Genomic DNA, 22,438 nt, shown 5'->3' on the forward strand with positions numbered 1-22,438 from the left:
AAAAAAAAAAAAAAAAAGTTGAAGTAGAACTTTTAATAATACATGGTACATATGGGTATGTTTATGGTAAAATATAAAGGCAAAAGCAAACTAGTTAAAAATGAATGAAATTGTTAGTAAGTGCGATAGAAATTCAGAGAGGGGGAAAACGCGTGAACTCTGGAATGCTTTGTGGGCATTTAAGTAGTCTCCAGTTTTTTAGGTTATTAAGAACAGTTCCTTCCTCCACTGAAAAAAGATATAGAATGCTTCTAATGTATCTCATTGTGAATATTCCAAATAACCAGAGAAAAGAACTAAACTGCAAGTGAATAAATAACATACAGGAATTTCAAATAAACATTCACTTCAATGGTAAGTAAAGTATCAGTTAATAAAAATCCAACTAGAATTTCCTCTTGGCACCACATTTTTGGCAGAGAGAACTGAAAAAAACAGACATACAGGGGGCTGGCCCCGTGGCCGAGTGGTTAAGTTCGCGCGCTCCGCTGCAGGCGGCCCAGTGTTTCGTCGGTTCGAATCCTGGGCGCGGACATGGCACTGCTCGTCAGACCACGCTGAGGCAGCGTCCCACATGCCACAACTAGAGGAACCCACAACGAACAATACACAACTATGTACCGGGGGGCTTTGGGGAGAAAAAGGAAAAAATAAAATCTTAAAAAAAAAAAAAAAAAAACAGACATACAAAATTAAAATCAGAGATGTGGTCTAAATAGTACCTTTCATGGTACAACCCTGGAATCAGTTTACTGTCTACCAATCCCCTACCTCAGAGACTGTAAACCATGGCTCAGGAGACAAAGGTGGCAAAGAAGAGAATTTTGAATGGTAAGGCCAGGGATGGCTCTAGGCAAAGCTTTTAAATATTCATTTCAATAGACAGTATCTATTGAGCCTCACACTGTGCCAGGACCTGAAACAGACCCTGAAGATTCAAAAATAAAATGTAATTCTTAGGAGACAGATGCAAACAGATCATTATAATACAATCAGGTAAGTATAATAATGAGTATACTACTCATTTCACTGATTATTTGAGAATTAAATGAAAAAAACATGCAAAAGCACATATGACAGTGCCTAATGTAAATCAGGCAGTCAACAAATTTTTTTTTTTTTTTTTTGGTAAGGAACATTGGCTCTGAGTTAACATCCATTGCCAATCTTCCTCTTTTTTTTCTTTTTTGCTTGAAGAAGATTAGCCCTGAGCTAACATCTGTGCCAAACTTCCTCTATTTTGTATGTGGGGTGCCGCCCCAGCATGGCTTGACGAGTGGTGTAGGTCCGTGCCAGGGATCTGAACCTGTGAACATGGCCCACCAAAGTGGAATGCACTGTACTTAACCACTATGCCACAGGGCTGGCCCCAGGCAGTCAATAATTAACTCCTCTATTAGATCAAAAAGGTTTTGTAATTGTTTCCAGGCTGCTTCTGTGGTGCTTTCCCTTGGCTATCCCTGGAAAGAACCATAGTCTCACACATGTTCATCTCAGTATTGTTTACAACGACACACTGGAAACAACTGAAGCTTTCAACAAGAAGAGAATGGTTAATAAAATTATGGTCTATCTACCTGACAGAAGTAATTTGCAGCTATTAATATTGATATAAAGGAGAAATCTATGATGCCTCATATATACAGTAAAATGTGCATGATGGTAAAATAGCAAGAAACAAATCTAAGTACCATAACTACAATCATGCCAAAAGTATGTAAGCATAAGATAAATATATAGAAATTATAGGTGATGTTTCCATTTCTATAGTTTCTAGACTTTTTACATTATTAAAAAATTTAAAAATATATATTAAAAAAATCAATGCAAATACTTTGTTGTGATCCCTTTAAGCATAATTTGTTCTATATAATTTATATAGTCCTTTGAATTTTAAGAATCAAAGTGTATTAAAAATTCTATATTACATATCAACAATTCAACAATGGGTGAATTATATTAAAATGATATGATAGAATACTACGCAGGAGTGAAAATCAACAAACTACACTTGAACCCATCAACACAAATTAATCCGAAAAAGTGTTTCATAAAAGCAGCAAGACAGAGAATGTATACAGCATAATTCCATTTTTATAAAGTTCAAACACAAGCAAAACTGAACATGATAAAGTTAAAGATATCTATATAAGTGTTAAAACTAAATTTGCCCTTCATCTCTGCATAAAGACCTGCAAGGAAACTTACTATATTTTAAGCAAATTACTTTTAAAATACTTTTCCAAATATAAAGAATAAGAGTACTAACTGTTTAGTTTGGTTATATTGGGCAATATTTCTGTTCAAAGGTAGATGTAACCATCTATCTGTTCAGGTAGATTTGAAGAAAGTAAGAGAAGTATATTCTTTCTCAAGTTTTGGAGGGTAGGGGTGTATGTCTGGGGGTGATGAGGGCTTGACATGCTTTGATTCCTTCACCACAGGATAATAACAATGATCTGTCACATGAATCATCCTAAAAATAGATAAAATTTTACTGTAAATAACAGAAGAAACTGTATATTGAAAGGTAGGATAATTTCCTGACGATGACTCATTTCAAATGGCTGTGTTATAGTCAAAAGAATTTTAAATAATTCTGCAAATAACAGCTGGAATCCTAATAACAATAACAAACATTAGCTAAGTATTTATTAGGCACCAGGCCTTTTGCTAACTATTTCATGTGCATGATCTCATTTGATCCTAACAACAACCCTGAGATTATCATACCCATTTTACAAATAAAGAAACTGAGACTTAGAGGTCACTCAGTTAGTAAGTGGTAGAACCAAAATTTGATCTCAGATGTTCTTACTCCAGAGCTCCAAATCCTAATAAGGATAAATACCACAGGCAACATTTTAAAAAACATAAGGGTTCTATTGAGATATAATTCACATACAATTCACCCATTTTAAGTGTACAACTGAATGGTTTTTAGTATATTCACAGAGTTGGCAACCATGACCACAATCATTTTTAGAACATTTTCATTACCCCAAAAAGAAACCCCAAACCCATTAGCAGTCACCCCCATTTCCTCCCCTGACCCTACTCCCAGTTCTAGACAACCACTGATTTACTCTCTAAGTGTGCACATTCTGTGACATTTCAAATAAATGGAATAATACAATATATGGTCTTTTGTGACTAGCTTGTTTCATGTAGCATAATATTTTCAAGGTTCATCTATGATGTAGCATTTACCAGTACTTCATTCCTTTTTATTGCCAAATAGTATTCTATTGTATGGCTATACCACATCTTGTTTATCCAATCATCAGTTGATAGACCTTTGGGTTGTTTCCACTTTTGACTATCATGAATAATGCTATTATGAACATTGTATTCAAGCTTTGTGTGAGCATATTTTCATTTCTCTTGGGTATATACCTAAAAGTGGAACTGCTGTATTGTATAGTAACTCTATGTTAAATCTTTTGAGGAACTGCCAGACTGTTTTCCCAAGCGGGGTACCATTTTACATTCCCACCAGCAGTGTATGAGGGTTCCAATTTCTCTGCATCCTTGCCAACAGTTCTTATTATCTATCTTTCGGATTACAGCCATCCTAGTGTGTGAAGTACTATTTTATTGTGGTTTTGATTTGCGTTTCCCTGATGGTTAATGATGTTGAGTATCAGTTCATGTGCTTATTGGCTATTTATATATTTTCTTTGGAGAAATGTCTATTCAGATCCTTTGCCCATTTTTTAATTGGGTTATTTGCCTTTTTATTGCTGAATTCTTTATAGTCCAGATACAAATCTATTAACATATATAACTTGCAAAAAGCTTTCTCCCATTCTGTAGATTGTCTTTTCACTTTCTTGATGGTGTCCTTTGCAGCAGGAAAGTTTGCTTTTTATCTATCTGCTTTTTCCTTTTGTTGCTTGTACTTTTTCTGTCATATCTAAGAGGATTTTGCCTAAATCCAAAGTCAAGAAGCTTCATGCCTATGTTTTCTTCTATGAGTTTTCTAGTTTTAGCTCTTATACTCAGGTTTTTTATATATTTTGAGTTAATTTTGTATTTGATCAAACTTCATTCTTTTGCATGTGGATATCCAGTTGCCCCAGCACCATTTGTTGAAAAAACTATTCTTTCCCCCGTTAAATTGTCTTAGCATCACAACCAACATTTTTAAAATAATTTCAAACCAGAAACATAAAACTATTTAGAAAATAATCAACAGAGTCATCCCCACACCACCCACACCACCCTCCCACACACAAAAAAGAAGTGAGAGAAGTTATTTTCAATTGCATGAAAGACAGTGCATAATTATCCAAATTACTGGGACCCCCCATAATCAATCCTAACTAAATACTAACTTTTTAAAAAAACATTAACTGGTATCAATATATTTCAGGAGCTAGAATGAAGTGAAAGATGGAAAATTAAAAAGAAAGGGATGCAAAAAAAAGGGGGGGAGGATGCTCAGAGAGAAATTTATAGCTTCAAATGCTAATGTTAGAAAACAAAAATCTATAATCAATAATCTAAACTTCTACTTAAAGAGACTAGAAAGAAAAGTACAAATTAAACTCAAAGCAAACATAAAGAAGGAAAAAATAAAGAGCACAAATCAATGAAACTGAAATGAGAAAAACAGTAGAGAGAACCTATAAAACCAAAAGCTGTTTCTTTGAAAACATCAATAAAACTGATAAACCATTAGCTGGACTGGTCAGCAAAACAAGAGAGGCACAAATTGCCAATATCAGAAATGAAATAGCTATAGACTTCACAGACATTAAATAGACAGTAAAGGAATATTATAAACAACTCTATACCAATAAAATTGATAACTTAAATGCAATGCACAGATTTCTTGAAAGACAAAGCTAACAAAGCTTACTCAAGAAGAAAGGGATAACCTCAAGAGCACTCTATTAAAGCAATTAAATTTGTAGTTAAAAACTGTCCAACGAAGAAAACTCCAAGCAGAGATGACTTCACTGGTGAATTCTACCAAACATTTAACAAAGAAATAATATCAACGCTATTAAAAAACCTACCAGAAAACAAAAGAGGAATGAATACTTCCCAACTCTATTTCATGAAGCCAACGTTACCCTGATTAAACAGTCATTACACGTACCATTATCCCTCATTAACAGTCACAAAGACACTCAACAAAATATTAGCAATTTAAATCCAGCATGCAAAGTTGGTTCAACATGAAAAAAATCAATGTAATTCACTCTATCAACAAACTGAAGAGAAAAACCGTAAGATCATTTCAGTAGATGCAGAAAAAAAGCACCTGATAAAATTTAACATCCACTTACAGTAGAAACTCTCAGTAAACTAAGAATAGAAGGGAATGTCCTCAACCTGATAAAGGGCATTTCTGAAAAATCTACGGGCTGAAGGCTTCTCCCTAGATCGGGAACAAGGCAAGGATGTCTACCGTCACTCACCAGTCCTATTCAACACCGAACTTATAGCCAGTGCAATAAAGCAAAAGAAAGAAAAGGCATCCGGATTGAAAAAGAAGAAATAAAACTGTCTTTTATTTGCAAAAGACATGATGACCTACATAGACAACCCCAAAGAATCTGCTAAAGAACTACTAGAATTAATATTGAGTTTAGCAAGGTCACAGGATATAAGGTCAATACAGAAAAACCAGTCTTATTTCTATGCATTAGCATTGAACAATAGGAAATTCTAATTTTTAAAAAGCATCTTTTACAATAATATGCCAAACACATGAAATCTTTAGGTACAAATCTAACAAAAGGTGCAAAAATTGTCTGCTGAAAATTATAGAGTTTCGATGAGAGAAATTAAAGAAGACAAACAGAGAAACATTTTCATGAATCAGAAGATTTGACGTTGTCAAAATATCAAGTGTCTTCAATTTGATCTATACATTCAACGCAATAATAATAAAAATCCTAGCAGACATTTTTGTAGAAATTGACAAGTTGGTTCTAAAATTTATATGGATAAACAAAGCACTTAGAATACCCAAAACAATTTTGAAAAAGAATAAAGATGGAGGACTTATTCTAACCAATTTCAAGAATTACTATGAAGATACAGTAATCAGGACTGTAGTACTGGTAAGAGACATATAGATCAACAAAACAGAAAAGAAATTCTAGAACTAGACTGATACATTTATGGTCAACTGATTTCTAAAAAACAACTTTATGGATGTATATTTTATATATAATTCACCCTTTTCAAGTGTATAATTCATGGTCAATTGATTTTTATAAAGGTACCAAAGTAATTCAATGGGTAAAGTATAGCTTTTTCAACAAATGGTGCTGGAATAATTGGACATCCATACATTAAAAAACTGAACCTCAACTCATACCTTGCAACATATTAAAAAATCAAATCAAAATGGGTCATAAACTTAAATACAAAACATAACACTATAAAACTCCTAGAAGAAAATATAAAAGAAAATTTCTGTGACCTTGGATTAGGCAAAGATTTCTTGGATAGGACACAAAAAGTATGAATCATAGAAGAAAAAATTGTTAAATTGGTTATCAAAATTACAAATCTCTGCTCTTCAAAAGATACTGTTAACAGAATGAAAAGACAAGTTACAGACTGGGAGAAAATATTTGCAAAACACATTTGATAAATGACGTGTGCCAGAACATATAAAGAACTCTAAAAACTCAATTATAAAAAAATTCAAACCAATTTAAAAATGGGCAAATAGAGAAATAGCAAACAAGCACATGAAAATGCTCAACATCATTAGTTATCAGGGAAATGCAAATTAAAATCACTACAAGATAGTACTGTAAACCTATTAGAATGGTTTTAAAAACAAAAACTGCTACTACCACGTGCTGACAAGGATACAGAGCAATAGGAACTCTAAAACAGTGCTAACAGGAATATAAAATGGTCCAGCCACTTTGGAAAATGGTTTGGAAGTTTGTTATAAAGATATGCATATACTTACCATATGACTCAGTAATCCCACTCCTAGCTGCTTACCAAAGAGAACTGAAAACATACATCCACACAAAGACCTGTACACAAATGTTTACAGTGGCTTTATTCATAGCAGCTGAAAACTGAAAACAACTCAAATGTCCTTCAACTGGTTACGGATTTTTAAAAATGTGATACATCCATACAATGGAATACTACTCAGAAATAAAAAGGAATGAACTACTAATACATGCAACCAGACAGATGAATCTCAAAAGTACTAGGCTAAAACAGAAATTGCCAAATTTTTTCTGTAAAGGGGAAACATGGTAAATATTTTAGGTTTTGCAGACCACATAGTCTCTGTCACAACTAATCAACTCTGCCATGGTAGTGCCAAAGCAGCCACATACAATACGTAAACATGAGTGTGGCTGTATTCGATAAAACTTTATATGTAACAGGCAGCAGGCCTGATATGGTCCACAGGCAGTAGTTTGCCAACTCCTGTGCTAAACCAAAGAAGCCAGATACAAAAGGTTACACTATATGATTCCATTTATATGGTGATATGGAAAAGGTTGCCAGGGCCTGGGGGTAGGGGTAAGGGATTAATTAGAAAGCTGCACAAGGCAACTTTTTGGAATGATGGAAATATCTTATATCTTGATTGTGGTGATTGTTACATGACTTTATATGCTTGTCAAAATTCACCTACCTGTATACCTAAAAAGGATTAATTTTACTGTATGGAAGGAAGCCAGCCAGTCAGCCATCCTTTGGTCCCCAATTCAAATGAACCAAGAGAAAAAAACGTTTCTTAAGACAATCAAAAATCAAGGAAATTTAAACACTGACTGGATATTTGGTGATATTTTAAAAATTACTGCTCATATTTTTTAGATGTGATAATGGTATTGTGGTTATTTTTTAGATTTTATTTTTTTTTCCTTTTTCTCCCCAGAGCCCCCCAGTACATAGTTGTATATTTTTCGTTGTGGGTCCTTCTAGTTGTGGCATGTGGGACGCTGCCTCAGCGTGGTTTGATGAGCAGTGCCATGTCCGCGCCCAGGATTCGAACCAACAAAACACTGGGCCGCCTGCAGCGGAGCGCGCGAACCTAACCACTCTGCCACGGGGCCAGCCCCTGTGGTTATTTTTTAAAAAGAAAAAAAAGAATTCTCACTTTTAGAGATACATACTGAAGTTCTTAGAGATGAAATTATATTATGTGTGCAATTTGTTTTAAAATAGTCCAGTTGAGAAGTGAGGTAGAAACATACTGATAATTGTTGAAGTGGGTGGTGGGTAAAAGGGGTTCATTATATTATTCTTGCTACTTTTACATATGTTTGAATATTTCTACAACAGCCAAGTTGGGATTTTTCTTTTTTAAGAAGGAAAAAAAAGTATGTGAGGAAGTGATAAAAATCATAAAATAGAGATTATGTACTTAATGTCTAAAGAGGTAGATGAAGAAGTAAAATAAGCCAGACTGATAAAGTCTGGGGCTAAAAGCATTCACATCAAGTCTTTGAAAAAACTCCAAACACACACTCCAGCAACCTCTCTCTTAAGATCTTAAAACTCTGAAGATACAGTTATATACTTCCACATATCTTTACAAACAATGAACATACAATGTGAAAAGACAATAAATGTAAAAGAGCTGTTTCCTAAAACCCAGAAAGCACTGAGGTATACAATAATCATAGCCAAAACACAACAACAACAACAACAAAAATACCATCTCTTCTGGTTCTGGGACAGTCACTAGCATTATAACAAAGTGCTTCTAACTTCACAATTTGTCTGTAGTTGTTAAAAATCATATACATAATTTAAGTGAGAAAACAGGAGCAAGAAAGTGATAGGAGATTTTTATTAATATTATAGCAGAAAACATAGCTGACCATATCAGGATAATCATCCATTTTAACTAGGCCAACTGCCAAAGAAGACCATATACCTAACATTAACATTGGAAACAGTTTCAGAAGAATACTATCTGAACTTTCTTAATCTTATAATTGAACTGAGATACGTTATCTAATAGCTTGAGTGGAGATATTTTATCTAAGAATAAAATCAGAAATTAACTATACCCATGGTTTTCTTCATAATATTGTAGAATACGCCACCCTGCTGGAACATGTGAGGAAGCCCCTTTGCATAAGACCATACATCTTCTCCTGTAAGAGAAAAACAGATACAGTGTTAGCAACAAACAAATGAGTTCAACCCAGGGTTGCTTTAATATGGATTGGCCTCGAACAGAAACTGCAAGGCAGACCTCCTAAATGAGTGATGCAGTTTGGTATAACATATAGGGAGATGACATGGAGTGATGGGACTATTTCACACTAGAAAATGCACAGCCCATCAAAGATGGCAGCCACTGCCAAGTGCTCTGATGGAAGAGTGTTGGCCTGATGTTTCAAGACCATATGGCTTTTCAAGAGAAGCTAGAAATCTGGGTTTTTAATGTGAGTTCTCTCAATTTTTAAATGTAAGAACTAACTTAAAAATGTCTTTTAAAAACTGCATGCGTCAATACTGGGCATATTAAACAAAACATATCTGAAGACTCAATCCAGTTCAAAGGAAAGTAGTTTGCAGCCTTGGACTAGAACAACAGAAAGGGTTACAGAAAGATATTTTTAAAAAGTAGAATATAAAATTGTATATTCTATATTTATGTTAAAACCAAACAAAAATAGATGGAAGGGGCTAGGGAGAAAAGTAAATAGGTAGACTGAAGATAAGTAATTAGTGTTGTATTTTGTTCTTAAAAGTTGACTTTTTTAAGTAGAAATTTAGGGGGGAAATGACTTGTTGAAGAGATTTATAATAACCTTTAGCAGTCCACAAAATATCCAGAAGCAAACCACCATTTCACAAAAATATTTTTTCAAAAGCAGCCTCTGACAGTGCCTATTTCAATAAGAAGTTTCAAAGAAAAAGATAAGGGTGATAACCACTGTCCAAGAAGTTGACAAAGAATGAAAGAAACATTAAAGTTACTTTTGGTTTGTCAAATATGGTTGTTTTTGTTTCTTTACATTTTTATTATTTTCCAATCTGATAATGTATATGTACTACTTCTATAATCAAGACTTTTTTTAGTCAATTTTAACAAAGAAAGGTTAACTTTCATCTTTCCTACTAGAAGTTTACATTGTTGGATCTGAGCTTTGAATGGAGGTTACTGATGATGTGAATTAATCACAATGTCCCTACAATCTCTCAGAGCTCTAACCTCTTCCTACATCCATCAACAGGAATATGAATTTGCATGGCATTGGCTAAAGTCACTCAGCATATCAGTTTAAAGTTTACAAGTTGTAAAAGCTTTGGCGCTTGAAGTTTCAGTTAACTGGAACAATTACTTACACAAAACACTTCATTCACTAATGATACAGTACAACTAAAATATGGCTATATTTAAGGGTAGGCTCACAGAAGTTTAATTTTAAATTTTCAATACAAATAAGAGCCCCCAAATACATAATGCTAATAACTTCTGGTAGAAGTTCTGATTGCTGAACCTATTAACCTTCATTTGGATAAATTATTTCTTTGGTGATAACCTTTCATTTAGTTATTATCAATGTTATCTTTTCCCCCCCAATATACTGATTTTCTTATTTTTAAAGATCGGCACCTGAGCTAACAACTGTTGCCAATCTTCTTCTTTTTTTCTCTCCCCAAAGCGCCCCAGTACACAGCTGTAGATTCTAGTTGTGAGTGCCACTGGTTGTGCTATGTGGGACACCGCCTCAGCATGGCCTGATGAGCGGTGCCATGTCCGCGTCCAGAATCCCAACCAGCGAAACCCCGGGATGCGAAGCGGAGCGCGTGAACTTAACTACTGGCCACGGGGCCGGCCCCTATCAATGTTATCTTTTTTTTTTTTTTTAAGATTTTATTTTTTCCTTTTTCTCCCCAAAGCCCCCCAGTACATAGTTGTATATTTCTGGTTGTGGGTTCTTCTAGTTGTGGTATGTGGGACGCTGCCTCAGCGTGGTCCGACGAGCAGTGCCATGTCCGCGCCCAGGATTCGAACAACGAAACACTTGGGACGCTTGCAGCGGAGCGCGCGAACTTAACCACTCGGCCACGGGGCCAGCCCCTCTATCAATGTTATCTTAAATGTACTTAGTATTTTATAAAATACTCTAGGATATCATTTATTTGGAAAGGATATCAAAAAATTATATGGTAGCACAATTTTTTTGGTAAAAATCTGAACAGGTGCCAAAATAGTGAACTCCTCACAACTGACCACCTAAATACTAGTAGCAAAAATGGCATTCCTTAGTACTTTACATACCTAACTATTCCTTATTTAAGCACGCAGAAATCCAAGTAAGAACCCTATTGGAGTGTTTATCAACCTTGTTTTCATTACCTTCCCCCAAGGATCCTTTTCAGACATTTTCCTAATCCGCCTCCACCATGATGTTTGAATACTACAGATACACTATCTGTACAGGTACTACACGTATATCTGAGCTTTATTCATTAAATAGAGCAAGATTTTTTTCATCTTCTCCCTCTTCCCAAGAACCAATTTTCATCCCCTAGAGAGGATATGGCCCCAATGAGTATGCATGCTCTATACATGCTTTAAGGGAAGGATAACTATCATCTAAACCTCTATTATCTACCCAGCTCTGAGCAGGCACTTCACACAGTTTCATTTTCATAGTTCTCATCACAACTAAGCCCTCTTTTACAGACAAGGAAACAAGCTCAAGGAGCTTAAATAATTCTTCTAAGAGCAAACAGACAGTAAGGAGCAGAGCCAGGATTTGAATCCTGTGTATAGCTTATAACCTTTCCACTGATATTAAACCTCTACGAGAGACCAAACTGGGTTACAACAAACTTGACAAAACTATCCATAGTCTTTTCCATGGCATCAATAGCTGGTTGGGAGCAAAAAAAGGCAAATTATTTCCTTTGGTATACAAATAATTCCACTGAAGTCATGTTTGTTGGTAATAGAACCAAGGAAGGATTAGAGATTAGGAAGCTGGGATTGTGACACTTTGCACAAGGCCCCTGTCAGTCTCATATGGCTCTCCACCACATTTTTCTCCATCCCTTCTACAACTGCCCTGGTTCAGGTCCATCTCCTGCCTCTGCCTCATAACTAGTTTTGAGAATAGAATTACTGCTGCTGCCTCATAACTAGTTTTCCTTCTGATCTTATTTTCCCCAACTCCCTTCGCCATACAGCCCTCAGAGTTAAACCTTTAATGGTTCCCCAAAACCATATGGTAAAATCCAAGCTCCGTTTTTACAGCATACAAGGCATTTTAAGAACTCTCGCCCTCTCTCCTATCTCACATTTCTCATCATACCCTAACTTGATTTTTACAAAGTAGCACCACGAAACTGCTCCAGTTCCCCAAAGGCCAGTAACTGCTGTCTATTCTTTAAAACTCAACTTAGGTGTCACTTCCTCTAGGATTCTTCACAGTGGTTGTTAAGTAGGTACCTTCTACGCAAATGAATACCACAGCCCTTATCACACTGCAGGTTAATTTAGCTTACTTTTCTGTTTTCCCTTCTAGACTAGAAGCTTTTCAGATTCAGGAAAAGGTCAGTGGCCTATCTGACTTTCTATTCCCAGGGCCTGACACAGTGCTGAAAAGACAGTAGCACTCTTAGCATTCACTGAATGAATTTATATGAATGAATAGTATAAATGAGGTTTTTCCTTTTAACAACACCTGAAAGAAGCCCAGAAAAACTTAATTGAAGCAGCACAGTGATAACTGTTCTTCAATGTTATATGGATAAAATACAACTAATGGTACCATCTGTACCTCTTCATTATTCTAATAAAAGAAAGTCATAGAAAAAATAATGGGAACGACATTTAGGTACAAACTTCTAGTTATAAAATAAGTAAGTTGGGGGCCACCCCGTGGCCAAGTGGCTAAGTTCATGTGCTCTGCTTTGTCGGCCCAGGGTTTCGCTGGTTCAGATCCTGGGCGCAGACATGGCATTGCTCGTCAGGCCACCTTGAGGCGGCGTCCCAGATGCTCCAACTGGAGGGACCCACAACTAAGATATACAACTATGCATTGGGGGGATTAGGAGAGAAAAAGCAGGGAAAAAAAAGAAAGATTGGCAACAGTTGTTAGCTCAGGTGCCAAACTTAAAAAAAAAAAAAAAGTAAGTCATGGGGATGTAATGTACAGCATGGTGACTAGAGTTAATAATACTGTATTGCATATTTGAAAGTTGCTAAGAGAGTAGATCTTAAAAGGGTGGGGGGGGGGGGATGGGCTGGTGGCATAGTGGTTTAGTTCATGTGCTCTGCTTTGGTGGCCCAGGGTTAGCAAGTTCAGATCTCGGGTGCGGACCTACGCACCATTCTTCAAGCCATGCTGTGGCAGCGTCCCACATACAAAATAGATGAAGATGGGCACAGATGTTAGCTCAGGGTCAATCTTCCTCAGGAGGAAAGAAGTGGGGGGGAGAATTATTTTTCTACCATTTCATTAGAAAACAAACTTCTAGAAAATAGGAACAGTTTGATAAAACACTTGGCAAATAGTATATTAATTCACATTTTCCTGTTAGTCATCAATTAATTTTACTATATAATTCAACTGTTTCTTTATACTACAACAGTAAAACACTTACATTCAATATATTGTGTGTGTGTGTAAATGTAGAAGAAAGTCTGCACCACCATCATAGATAACCTCTATTCACACCTTGTCTTCCTCAAATCCTTCCTCCTAACAGTCTTCAATTCTCCTACCCAAACAGTAGCTATATATGGCAGTGGTATTATGGATGGTTCTTCTTTTGGTTTATCTGATTTTTTTTCCTTTTTAATAAGAAGTAATTTTTTAAAAGTACGTTAAAATGAAACATTTTTTAAAACATTATATTTTTCTAACTTTCTCTACTACTAATAAAATCATAGGGTTAAAAGTGAGTGTAAAAGCTCATCATTCCAACTCTCAGACTTTAGATATTTAAAAAGACAATTTCAAGTTTCTCCTTGCAATTTATGAAACAAGAGAGTAAATTTAAAAATCTAAGATCTGTATGAAATATATTTTTAAAGACCCCCCTCAAAAAATATCTAAAATTAACTCAGAACTCAAGTATCTATGACCATAAAAGAAACTGACCAAAATATAAATTTAAATAGGAACATGGACTGTTTCTACTAGAAAGAATCCTAAAGGTATTCATTAGCTGAAAGAATTGTTGCCATCTCTCCACCCTTCCTGCAGATCCTCCCATCTAAAAATGTATCTACCTTATCAATAGTCAAACCCATTTCTAAGAAAGGCATGCCTGTTTCTCTCCTTATAATCAGTCCCTTAAGTGTATCCACCCCATACAGCTTTTAGTGTCATCAGCATTAAAAGATACATTTATCATACACCCACACAAACCTAACTGTGTGCAAATGTGTACACAAATGCACACACAGAGCCTGATTCTCTCAGGGAGTGCAAATGTCAAAGAGAACTATCACATTTTACTTTATACTGGAATTCTTTGAATTTTTAAAAATATTATCTTGTAATTGGAAAAACATGAAGGAAAATAAAAGGTATCAAAGTAGCTGAGTGCAGAGAGGAATAGAATCAATATTTAACTTAACCTTCAAAGTATGATAGTATAAAATCACCATTTACAACATACACATTAATCTTAAGACATATCTATATGTATTGTTTTTTATTCAACTTTATGACTGCTCCCCATTAGCAGTATGCTGTATACAAATCAATTAGAAGGCCTATCAGATGGCATTAAAGAATAACCATATACATTAAGTATTATCTAGATTTGAGACTGTCTTTCACACCTTTTTTTTTTTTTGAGGAAGAGTAGCCCTGAGCTAACATCTGCCGCCAATCCTCCTCTTTTTGCTGAGGAAGACTGGTCCTGAGCTAACATCTGTGCTCATCTTCCTCCATTTCTTTTTTTTTTTTGGAGGAAGATTAGCCCTGAGCTAACTACTGCCAATCTTCCTCTTTTTGCTGAGGAAGACTGGCCCTGAGCTAACATCCATGCCCATCTTCCTCTATTTTATATGTGGGACACCTACCACAGCATGGCTTTTTGCCAAGTGGTGCCATATCCACACCCAGGATCCAAACCGGCAAACCCTGGGCTGCTGAGAAGTGGAACGTGCACACTTAACCACTGCACCACCGGGCCGGCCTCCCTCTACTTCTTTATATGTGGGATGCTGCCTCAGCATGGCTTCACACGCAGTGCCATGTCCACACCCGGGATCTGAACCAGCAAACTCCAGGCTCCTGAAGTGGAACATGCGAACTTAACTGCTATGCCACTGGGCCAGCCCCTAACTCAACATTTGAAGAAAAAAATCAAGATGCGATAATGATATTCAGACTCAAGGTCATCTAAAAAATAAGTGTTTGAATCTCAAGTGCGATTCTGGAAAATTCTAAGGCAGTTACAACATCAAGAGGTACTACAAAATTACAAAATAGTGTGCACTTTAAAAATGTATATTAAAAACTCATCCAGTTCTTTCAGGAAGATAAAAACTATATAAAAATCAAACAAGTTTCTCAACTCCTGAAAGGCTGCTAACCTTTTGTAGTGAAGTGGAGTAAATATAACAAGTAGCCTAATTCTATTAAAGCAACTCCAAACTGTCAAATTTCACTTTTCACAAATCTATCTTTATCTCTTGAAAAAAATGAACTCGAAACTTAGTGGAATACAACACTAAGAAAAAAGAAATAAGCTTAGTATTTATGGTGGATATCTACCACAAAGAAAATCCACAAAAACCTGGTCTACCAGAAAAGTTAGTAACATATTTTGCAATGCCAGAGTTAGTCACTCACATAGTACATAAATAATGAAAATTACAGTCTGCAAAAATTGTTCCATAACCTCCAAGTGGTTTGGATAAAGCGGATTAAAACCTATGAACTACTACAGGTAGAACATTGTTATTTCATTTTAAACTACTGTCATAAGATTGAAAGTGACTAGTTCCATGAATGGTTCATAATGAGCAAAAGACTGATGCACTAACTTACTGTCTTGTTGATATAAATTCTATTTAATAAATACTCTACTTAAAAACAAAAGAAGAGAAAAACACATGTCCCTGGCTATCAAGTAGTCAGCCTATTTAATGAAGATATACAATTCCATATATATGGCTTTTACAATTTTTTGTAAAATTTTTTGTGTACCTGGGATCCAAACTGGCGAACCCTGGGCCGCCGAAACAGAACGTACTCAGTTAACCGCTGTGCCAACAGGCCGGTCCTGGCTTTTACAATTTTTATGTATACAGAAAAGAAAGCTGGAGATCTGTTGATGAAAGCTATAAAAGTAGGGGATGCCTTCACCTGAAATCCTGCAGGTAAGTTTAGGGAGGGCAAGGACTGAGTCTCATTCATCTTTGTATCTCCAGCACAGTCTCTAACTCATAGCAGACATTCATTTTGCGAAAATAATTTGCATTCATTCATTCAACAAGCATTTATTTGGCACCTTGTAAGTGTCAGGCCCTGTACTAGGTGATAGGGTATTGCATGGGTGAATAAAACAGGCTACCATCTCTGCCTTTGTGGAGTTTATAATATAGTGGGGGAGGCAAATGAATAAATAAACCAACAAATAAGATAATGAAAATTTGTAATGGGTATATGAGGGAAATGAACAGGGTACAAGGATAGAGGGGACCTACTTAGAATGGTTAACAAGTCTCTCAAACGCTTAGATAAGGTGATCAGAAGAAAGCCTCTGTAAGAAGGTGGTATTTAAGCCTAAACCTAAATGAGAAGGAGCCAGCTACTCGAACAACATAAAGTTTAATTAGTTATTTTCTAAACAAACATAGCAGAAGCTTAGCTCACATTTGGTAATTCACAAGGTAATTTCTGCACTTTAAAATTTGCAATTTTCTAAATAAATCCTGTCACTTTTCATTTTCCAGCCCTCCCCAGTCTAAACATCAGTAGTTCCCCAGCACTTCTTACATAAGGTTGTGTGCATATAACCACCCCCAAATTGATATTTTTATAAATACATCACTTTTCATTAAGAAAATCTTCTACATAATTCAGACACAGTTATAAAAGAATTTGAGACAGAATACTAATATTTATAGAGGGACAAGTACAGGCCAAGCACTGTCTTACTACTTTAAAACAGAAAGTCTCTCAAGTGCTACCACTATAAAATTAGCAAAACCCTCTCTTTAGGTTCAAAGTTTGTGTTGGGAGTAGAAGATTTAAAGAAATGTGTGGGTTTGTAGCAGCAACAATATAAATGTTGGAGATGAAGAGGGAAGGGATCATTAAAGGAAGACATTATCTTGGTGAACTCATTGCAGTCCACAGTCAAGTACTCAGATATTCAGGTCCAGAAACCTCAAACCAAACTCAAAAAGTGACTAGTTATAAACCAGAATTATACTTTACTAATTTTCATTAGGAAATATATTATGATGCTGACCAGACTTTTAGACTACTGATCATAATCTTACCCACACCAATTTATTAATCTACAATGGAGAACACAGCCTTCCAAATCAACATAATCCTCATCTGCACTCTCACTTGTACATCAATACTTATATCAGGAAGTTAAATGAGTGATCAGAATACATACTTGATAGATACAGAATCAGTGAAGGGATACAGCTCTTTCAGCCAGGCCACGGCGAGGCCTGATCAAATATTCCTACCCCTCAACAGAAATTACGTTTCTAGTTACCAGAATTTTCATGAACCCCAGATGATGCATCTTTTCCCTTTGTACAGCAGTATATAAATAGTGCCAAATTCTGCTTTTGAACTCTTTTTCAATGTTCAATGCTGACCATCCATTCCATTTCTGCTGACACAGCCTTTCTTTAGATATGTTAGTCACCTATTTAATTCAATCAAAAACATTTCAAAGTGGCTATTACCTGCTGGTCATTATACTAGGTTAACCTAGATATACCAAGGTTAAATGATAGGAGCCACATACTCAAGAATTCATCTTCTATTGAAGACTTTGTCTTTCTTATTTTTGACCTAGGAGATTGCTGGTTTCTTAAAGTGCCTTCTGCATATGTCTAATTTTATTCATTCTGTGCTGATGTTATTTAATTTTCAGAGTTCTGTGAGTACTTTACTGTTGCCCTGTGTTATCTACTACAAGGGGAATTTTGGATAGAAGAGGCAACTGAAATACTAGGCAGTTAAGCAGCTTGCCTGAAATCACTAAGTTAATGAGTAGTGGAGCCAAGATTCAAATTCTAGGTCTTTCTGACTCCAAAGATCACACAATCTTTCCTCTATTCAATGCAGTCTCTAAGAAACTAAAAACTCTGAGAGAGAGAAATATGTAAAGTGCTTAGTACATTTCTGAATATATCCTCCAATTCAATGACTATGTCTGCCAAAATAAAATCAGCAATATCAAGTTGTAAATTTGTACAGGGCTTTTAGACCTCGTGTTAATGACTAGGCCCCCAAACTTAACAAGCCAGCAATAAATAATCTTCATTTTGGTAGGTCAAGGCCCAATTCACTGATATTTAGTACCCTTAGAAAACAAAATAAAAAGCCAGATCACTTTTCTAGTTGAAAATTCTAATCTCAGCAAAAAGAAGGTCCTTCTAATATGTAATATATCTAAATTTTACTTCTACTTTAAGCCTTAATAAAGCATATTAACAGTGATTTAGAAACAAAGATTAAGCAAATAAAAATGATGTAAAAAAAGTGCACCATTGAATCATATCCCAAATCATCTAAAGTTTTAAATTACATATTTGGTTGATAATATATTTTCCTTTAATTTATGCTGAATTATTAAAAAGAAATGCTTCTTCAACAATCCCATTAACATCTACCTCTGTTTCTTACATTTCTCATGAGTTATAATAGTTCATTACATTCAATGGCAAAGAGTCAGTGAGCAAGGAAATTACTTAAACACAAATTCTAATGTACAGATAAGAAAAATGTGATGAACTTGGAAAGGGAGAACAGGAAATGGAGGAGAGAGACTGAGGTGGAAGTGCAGTGAGAATATAAGCACCAGAAACTGCAATTCATCAAACAGGAAGTCCTGAAATCACATGACATGCAGGAAAATAAAATTTAAAAATAAATGAAAAAGGGCAAAGTGGGCAGGCTCAATACAGCCAAATGGAGGAAAAAAATGAAAAAGACTCTAAATGGATACGTTATAAGCCTTTTTTAAAAAAACAATTACAAGAATAAGTTATATTTAAATAACCTGGTGACAGTTAAGGGATTACTTTCACTTTCTTACTTATGTTTCCCTAATATTTACTCAATAGAGAATCACACCAACGTCTATCCATTAACTGTCCAAAAACTAAAGAAAATAATTTTCTCCTAAAATATATAATCAAATAGTTTTTACGAAGACCACAGTTTGTTTGTTTTTTTCACAAGGATAACAGAGAAACTATCATATTCACAATTAAGTTAAAAAATACCAGCTGAGTTAAATTGATCTTACCCATCAATGTTGCTAAAAGACACAAGGAGTACATTTCTTTGTCAGCTTGCTCCTGAAGTTCCTTAGAAGACAGTTTCCCAGTAACAGCAATCTCTTCTTGCTTCACAGTGTGGGCTGAGTGTGCTGCAGCAGACGGACCACCTTCTGCTTTACTTTTTAGAATCTCTATTGTAATTCTGTCACCATGCTGTAAAGGAACTGGCTCCTTTTCCATTCCTGGCTGGGGTGGCATTAACTCTTTGGGAGGAAAGCCATATCGAATACACTGCAAATATGGAGGAATGTTGAACTCTCTGGCTATGCTTTCCTGAAGTTCAAAAAAGGTTGTTGAAGACTTAAGAGTAACCATGGACTGTCGTCCATCATTCGTTGTTATTCGGATCTTCTTCTCCTTAGAAGCTGTTGGTGAATAAGGAGACTTAGTAGGGGTAGCAGGTGCAGAGGACGGACCATCACGAATGGTACTGGGAGAAACAGTCCTGGGCTGTCCTTTTTGTTCTTGTTTTAACTTCTCTGTTTTCCGTTTCTGCATTACAGAAGCCTGTTCCATAATATTCTGTTGAATAGTTCTTTCAGTTTTACTCATGTTTAACTCCTCCTTGTGCAAAGTTTTTGTTTTCTGTCCAGTAAGAATAATTTTAGTTGGGAGCTGCGACTCCGACTCTTGTCCCTGTACGTCTCCAACTCTTTGGGCATGAGCACCATCTATATTTACAGGAGTATAATCGTCAGGATTCTTTTTGGCAGTCTGATGCAATATAGTGTGGACAACTTTCTGAACTAGGATTTCACTCCCAAATTCACCTGGAAAGTGCTTGGTAACAAGTTTCATTGCAACATCATAAACATTACTATTCAAAGATGAATCACTTTCATACTGGAACCAATATACTGTTTCTCTGACCACTCTTCCACCCCATTCCAAAGTAATAGGAAAAGCTTCTGGTAGATTGTCATATTCTTTACCATCCCAAAAATGTTTGAATCCACAACCACATTTGCCACCAGTGGACCTAGTATTAGTTCTGTCCCCATCCAAATACACAATAGACCCATCTCCTCTGACCCTTCGCACAGATGTGCCATGGCACCAATTACAAGCTGTTAGGTTACTCAATCCATAGTCTGGTACCAGAACATCTTTGACTGAATCATATGAGCAAACCAAGTTGTTCAAGGGAAAGCTATAATTTTTGTCAGGCCTCAGCTGTCCATGAGTACTTTTTGCCAGGTTATACAGTTTCCCTCCTGGAGCCAACCACTCTGGAGGAACATGAAGTTCAGAAAGGGCACCACAGAGCAAACATTTGTGGAGGCGATTATCCATTACTGCTTTTTTAGCAGCTGCTGTGACTTCTTCAGGCTGAACTCCTATCACTCCAGTCCTCCTGTAGAAATACTGATGGACATCAGCAACCAAACTAGGATGGATACCATGTTTGTCCATAAAGACTTCTTCCATAGCAGCAACAAGCCTAAGTAGGTATTTATCCTGCAAACTTCTATCTCCTCCAATAACACAACCACCATCCTCCTCAAGTTTGATGTACTTTTTAATAAGGTCCTGAGGCACACCCCAAGCTTTAGGAAGCAAATTCATGGGGAGTTTGGGCAAAGCAGCCCCTTTTATGCCTACCAAGGGAATATAATGATTTCTACCAGAGCTACTCCATGCAATACAGATTGGTTTGTTCAAATGACCATCTCTCCCAGTGCATTTCTCTGCAGGGATGAGCCCAGGCAGAAAGGTGGCTGAATAATCACCAGAGCTTCTCATGCCACTGAGAGAATCTAAGAGAATAATAGGGCGATGCAACACATTGGCAAGGCCAAATATGTGGATGTTCCTCAGGCCCAAGGGAACACCCTCGGGTGGTACAAACAGAGGGTCGCACTCATTGATAATGTCCTCCCACTCAGCAGCATCAATGAAGTCATGGAACAGGGCTTGATATCGGGCCAGGTGCTGCTGAAAGTGCTGTTTAAGATTCTCTCTCAAGGCATGCCAGAAGAGCTCCCGGCCTACTAGAGCCCGGGACACAGCATGCACCAGGCAGTGTCCATCCCCGTCCACATGCACTGGAATGAGGCATTCCTGACTTTTATTGGCCCGCTTGATATCCTCAAGAGTGTCATGCAAATATAGGAGACTTCCGGAGCGGTCCTTGCCGTAGCCCACCGTGTTAACATGTTCTGGTTCTATGAGGAAGGCGCGGTCACCCAGCAAAGCGCAATCGAACAGTTCGCCCTGGTTCATATCCCGGAGAAGCTTAGCCCGGCCTGTCTGCTTGTCCATTCCATAGCGAGCTAATATGGGCGACAACAATTTGCAGTGGTAGTTGGAAAGGCCCATCACCTTTACCAGTTCCGTGTTCTTCTTGGGTGCCCCTGTCACCCCGAGCAGCGCGTTCCGCAGCAGGTTGTGTAGCACTACGTCCGGGTCGGTCACCTCCTCTACCCCCAGCAGCTGTTGCTGCTCGTGCCGCTGTCCGCACTCGGTACACTCGATGCTGACAGAACCGGAGGCCGGGAAGAACAGACGCGCCTGGCACTTCGGATCTGGGCAGCTCCCGGAGAGGATCCTCCGATCTCTCCGCTTCGACAGGCCCCCCGGAGCAGCCGCCGCCGCTGCTGCCACGGACGGCGGAGTCTGCGGAGCCTCAGGGGGAGGAGGTGGCGGCGGCAGCGGCGGCGGCGGCGGCGGCTGAGACATAGCGCTCGGCTCTCGTGTCTCGCTCCGCGTCCCAAGCGAACCTCAAAGGCTCATAGCCCAGACCCCCCACCGGCCGACTCGGTCTAGTCCAGGCCCAGGGCGAATCACTTTCCTTTCCCTACCAGCTCCTCCTCCTCCTAAGCGAAGCCGGAAGCGCCGGACGTTGTTTCTCTTCTTACTTCTCCACTGCCGTAGCCGTTGCCCCGAACGTAACGGCCACCACCCTACCCCGCACTCACACTCACTCACTCTCGCTCTCTCTCCCCCAGACACACAGACATA

The 22,438-nt window shown here is 37.2% G+C and overlaps 1 protein-coding gene across 1 annotated transcript in view; it reads right to left on the reverse strand.

Moving 5' to 3' along the window:
- The window catches only part of VCPIP1 (valosin containing protein interacting protein 1), a 28,593-nt gene extending 6,187 nt beyond the window's left edge, over window positions 1–22,406 (reverse strand). Inside the window, exons 1-2 of the mRNA XM_046642196.1 lie at window positions 19,444–22,406; window positions 9,024–9,110 (exon numbers count right to left, since the gene is read on the reverse strand). Of these exons, the coding sequence (XP_046498152.1) occupies window positions 9,024–9,110; window positions 19,444–22,156 (2,800 nt within the window). The 5' untranslated portion in view covers window positions 22,157–22,406. The remainder of the gene's footprint in view (window positions 1–9,023; window positions 9,111–19,443) is intronic.
- Between the last annotated feature and the right edge of the window lie 32 nt (window positions 22,407–22,438).

This window comes from Equus quagga, chromosome 16, assembly GCF_021613505.1.
Source record: "Equus quagga isolate Etosha38 chromosome 16, UCLA_HA_Equagga_1.0, whole genome shotgun sequence".
Classification (NCBI taxonomy): Eukaryota; Metazoa; Chordata; class Mammalia; order Perissodactyla; family Equidae; genus Equus; species Equus quagga.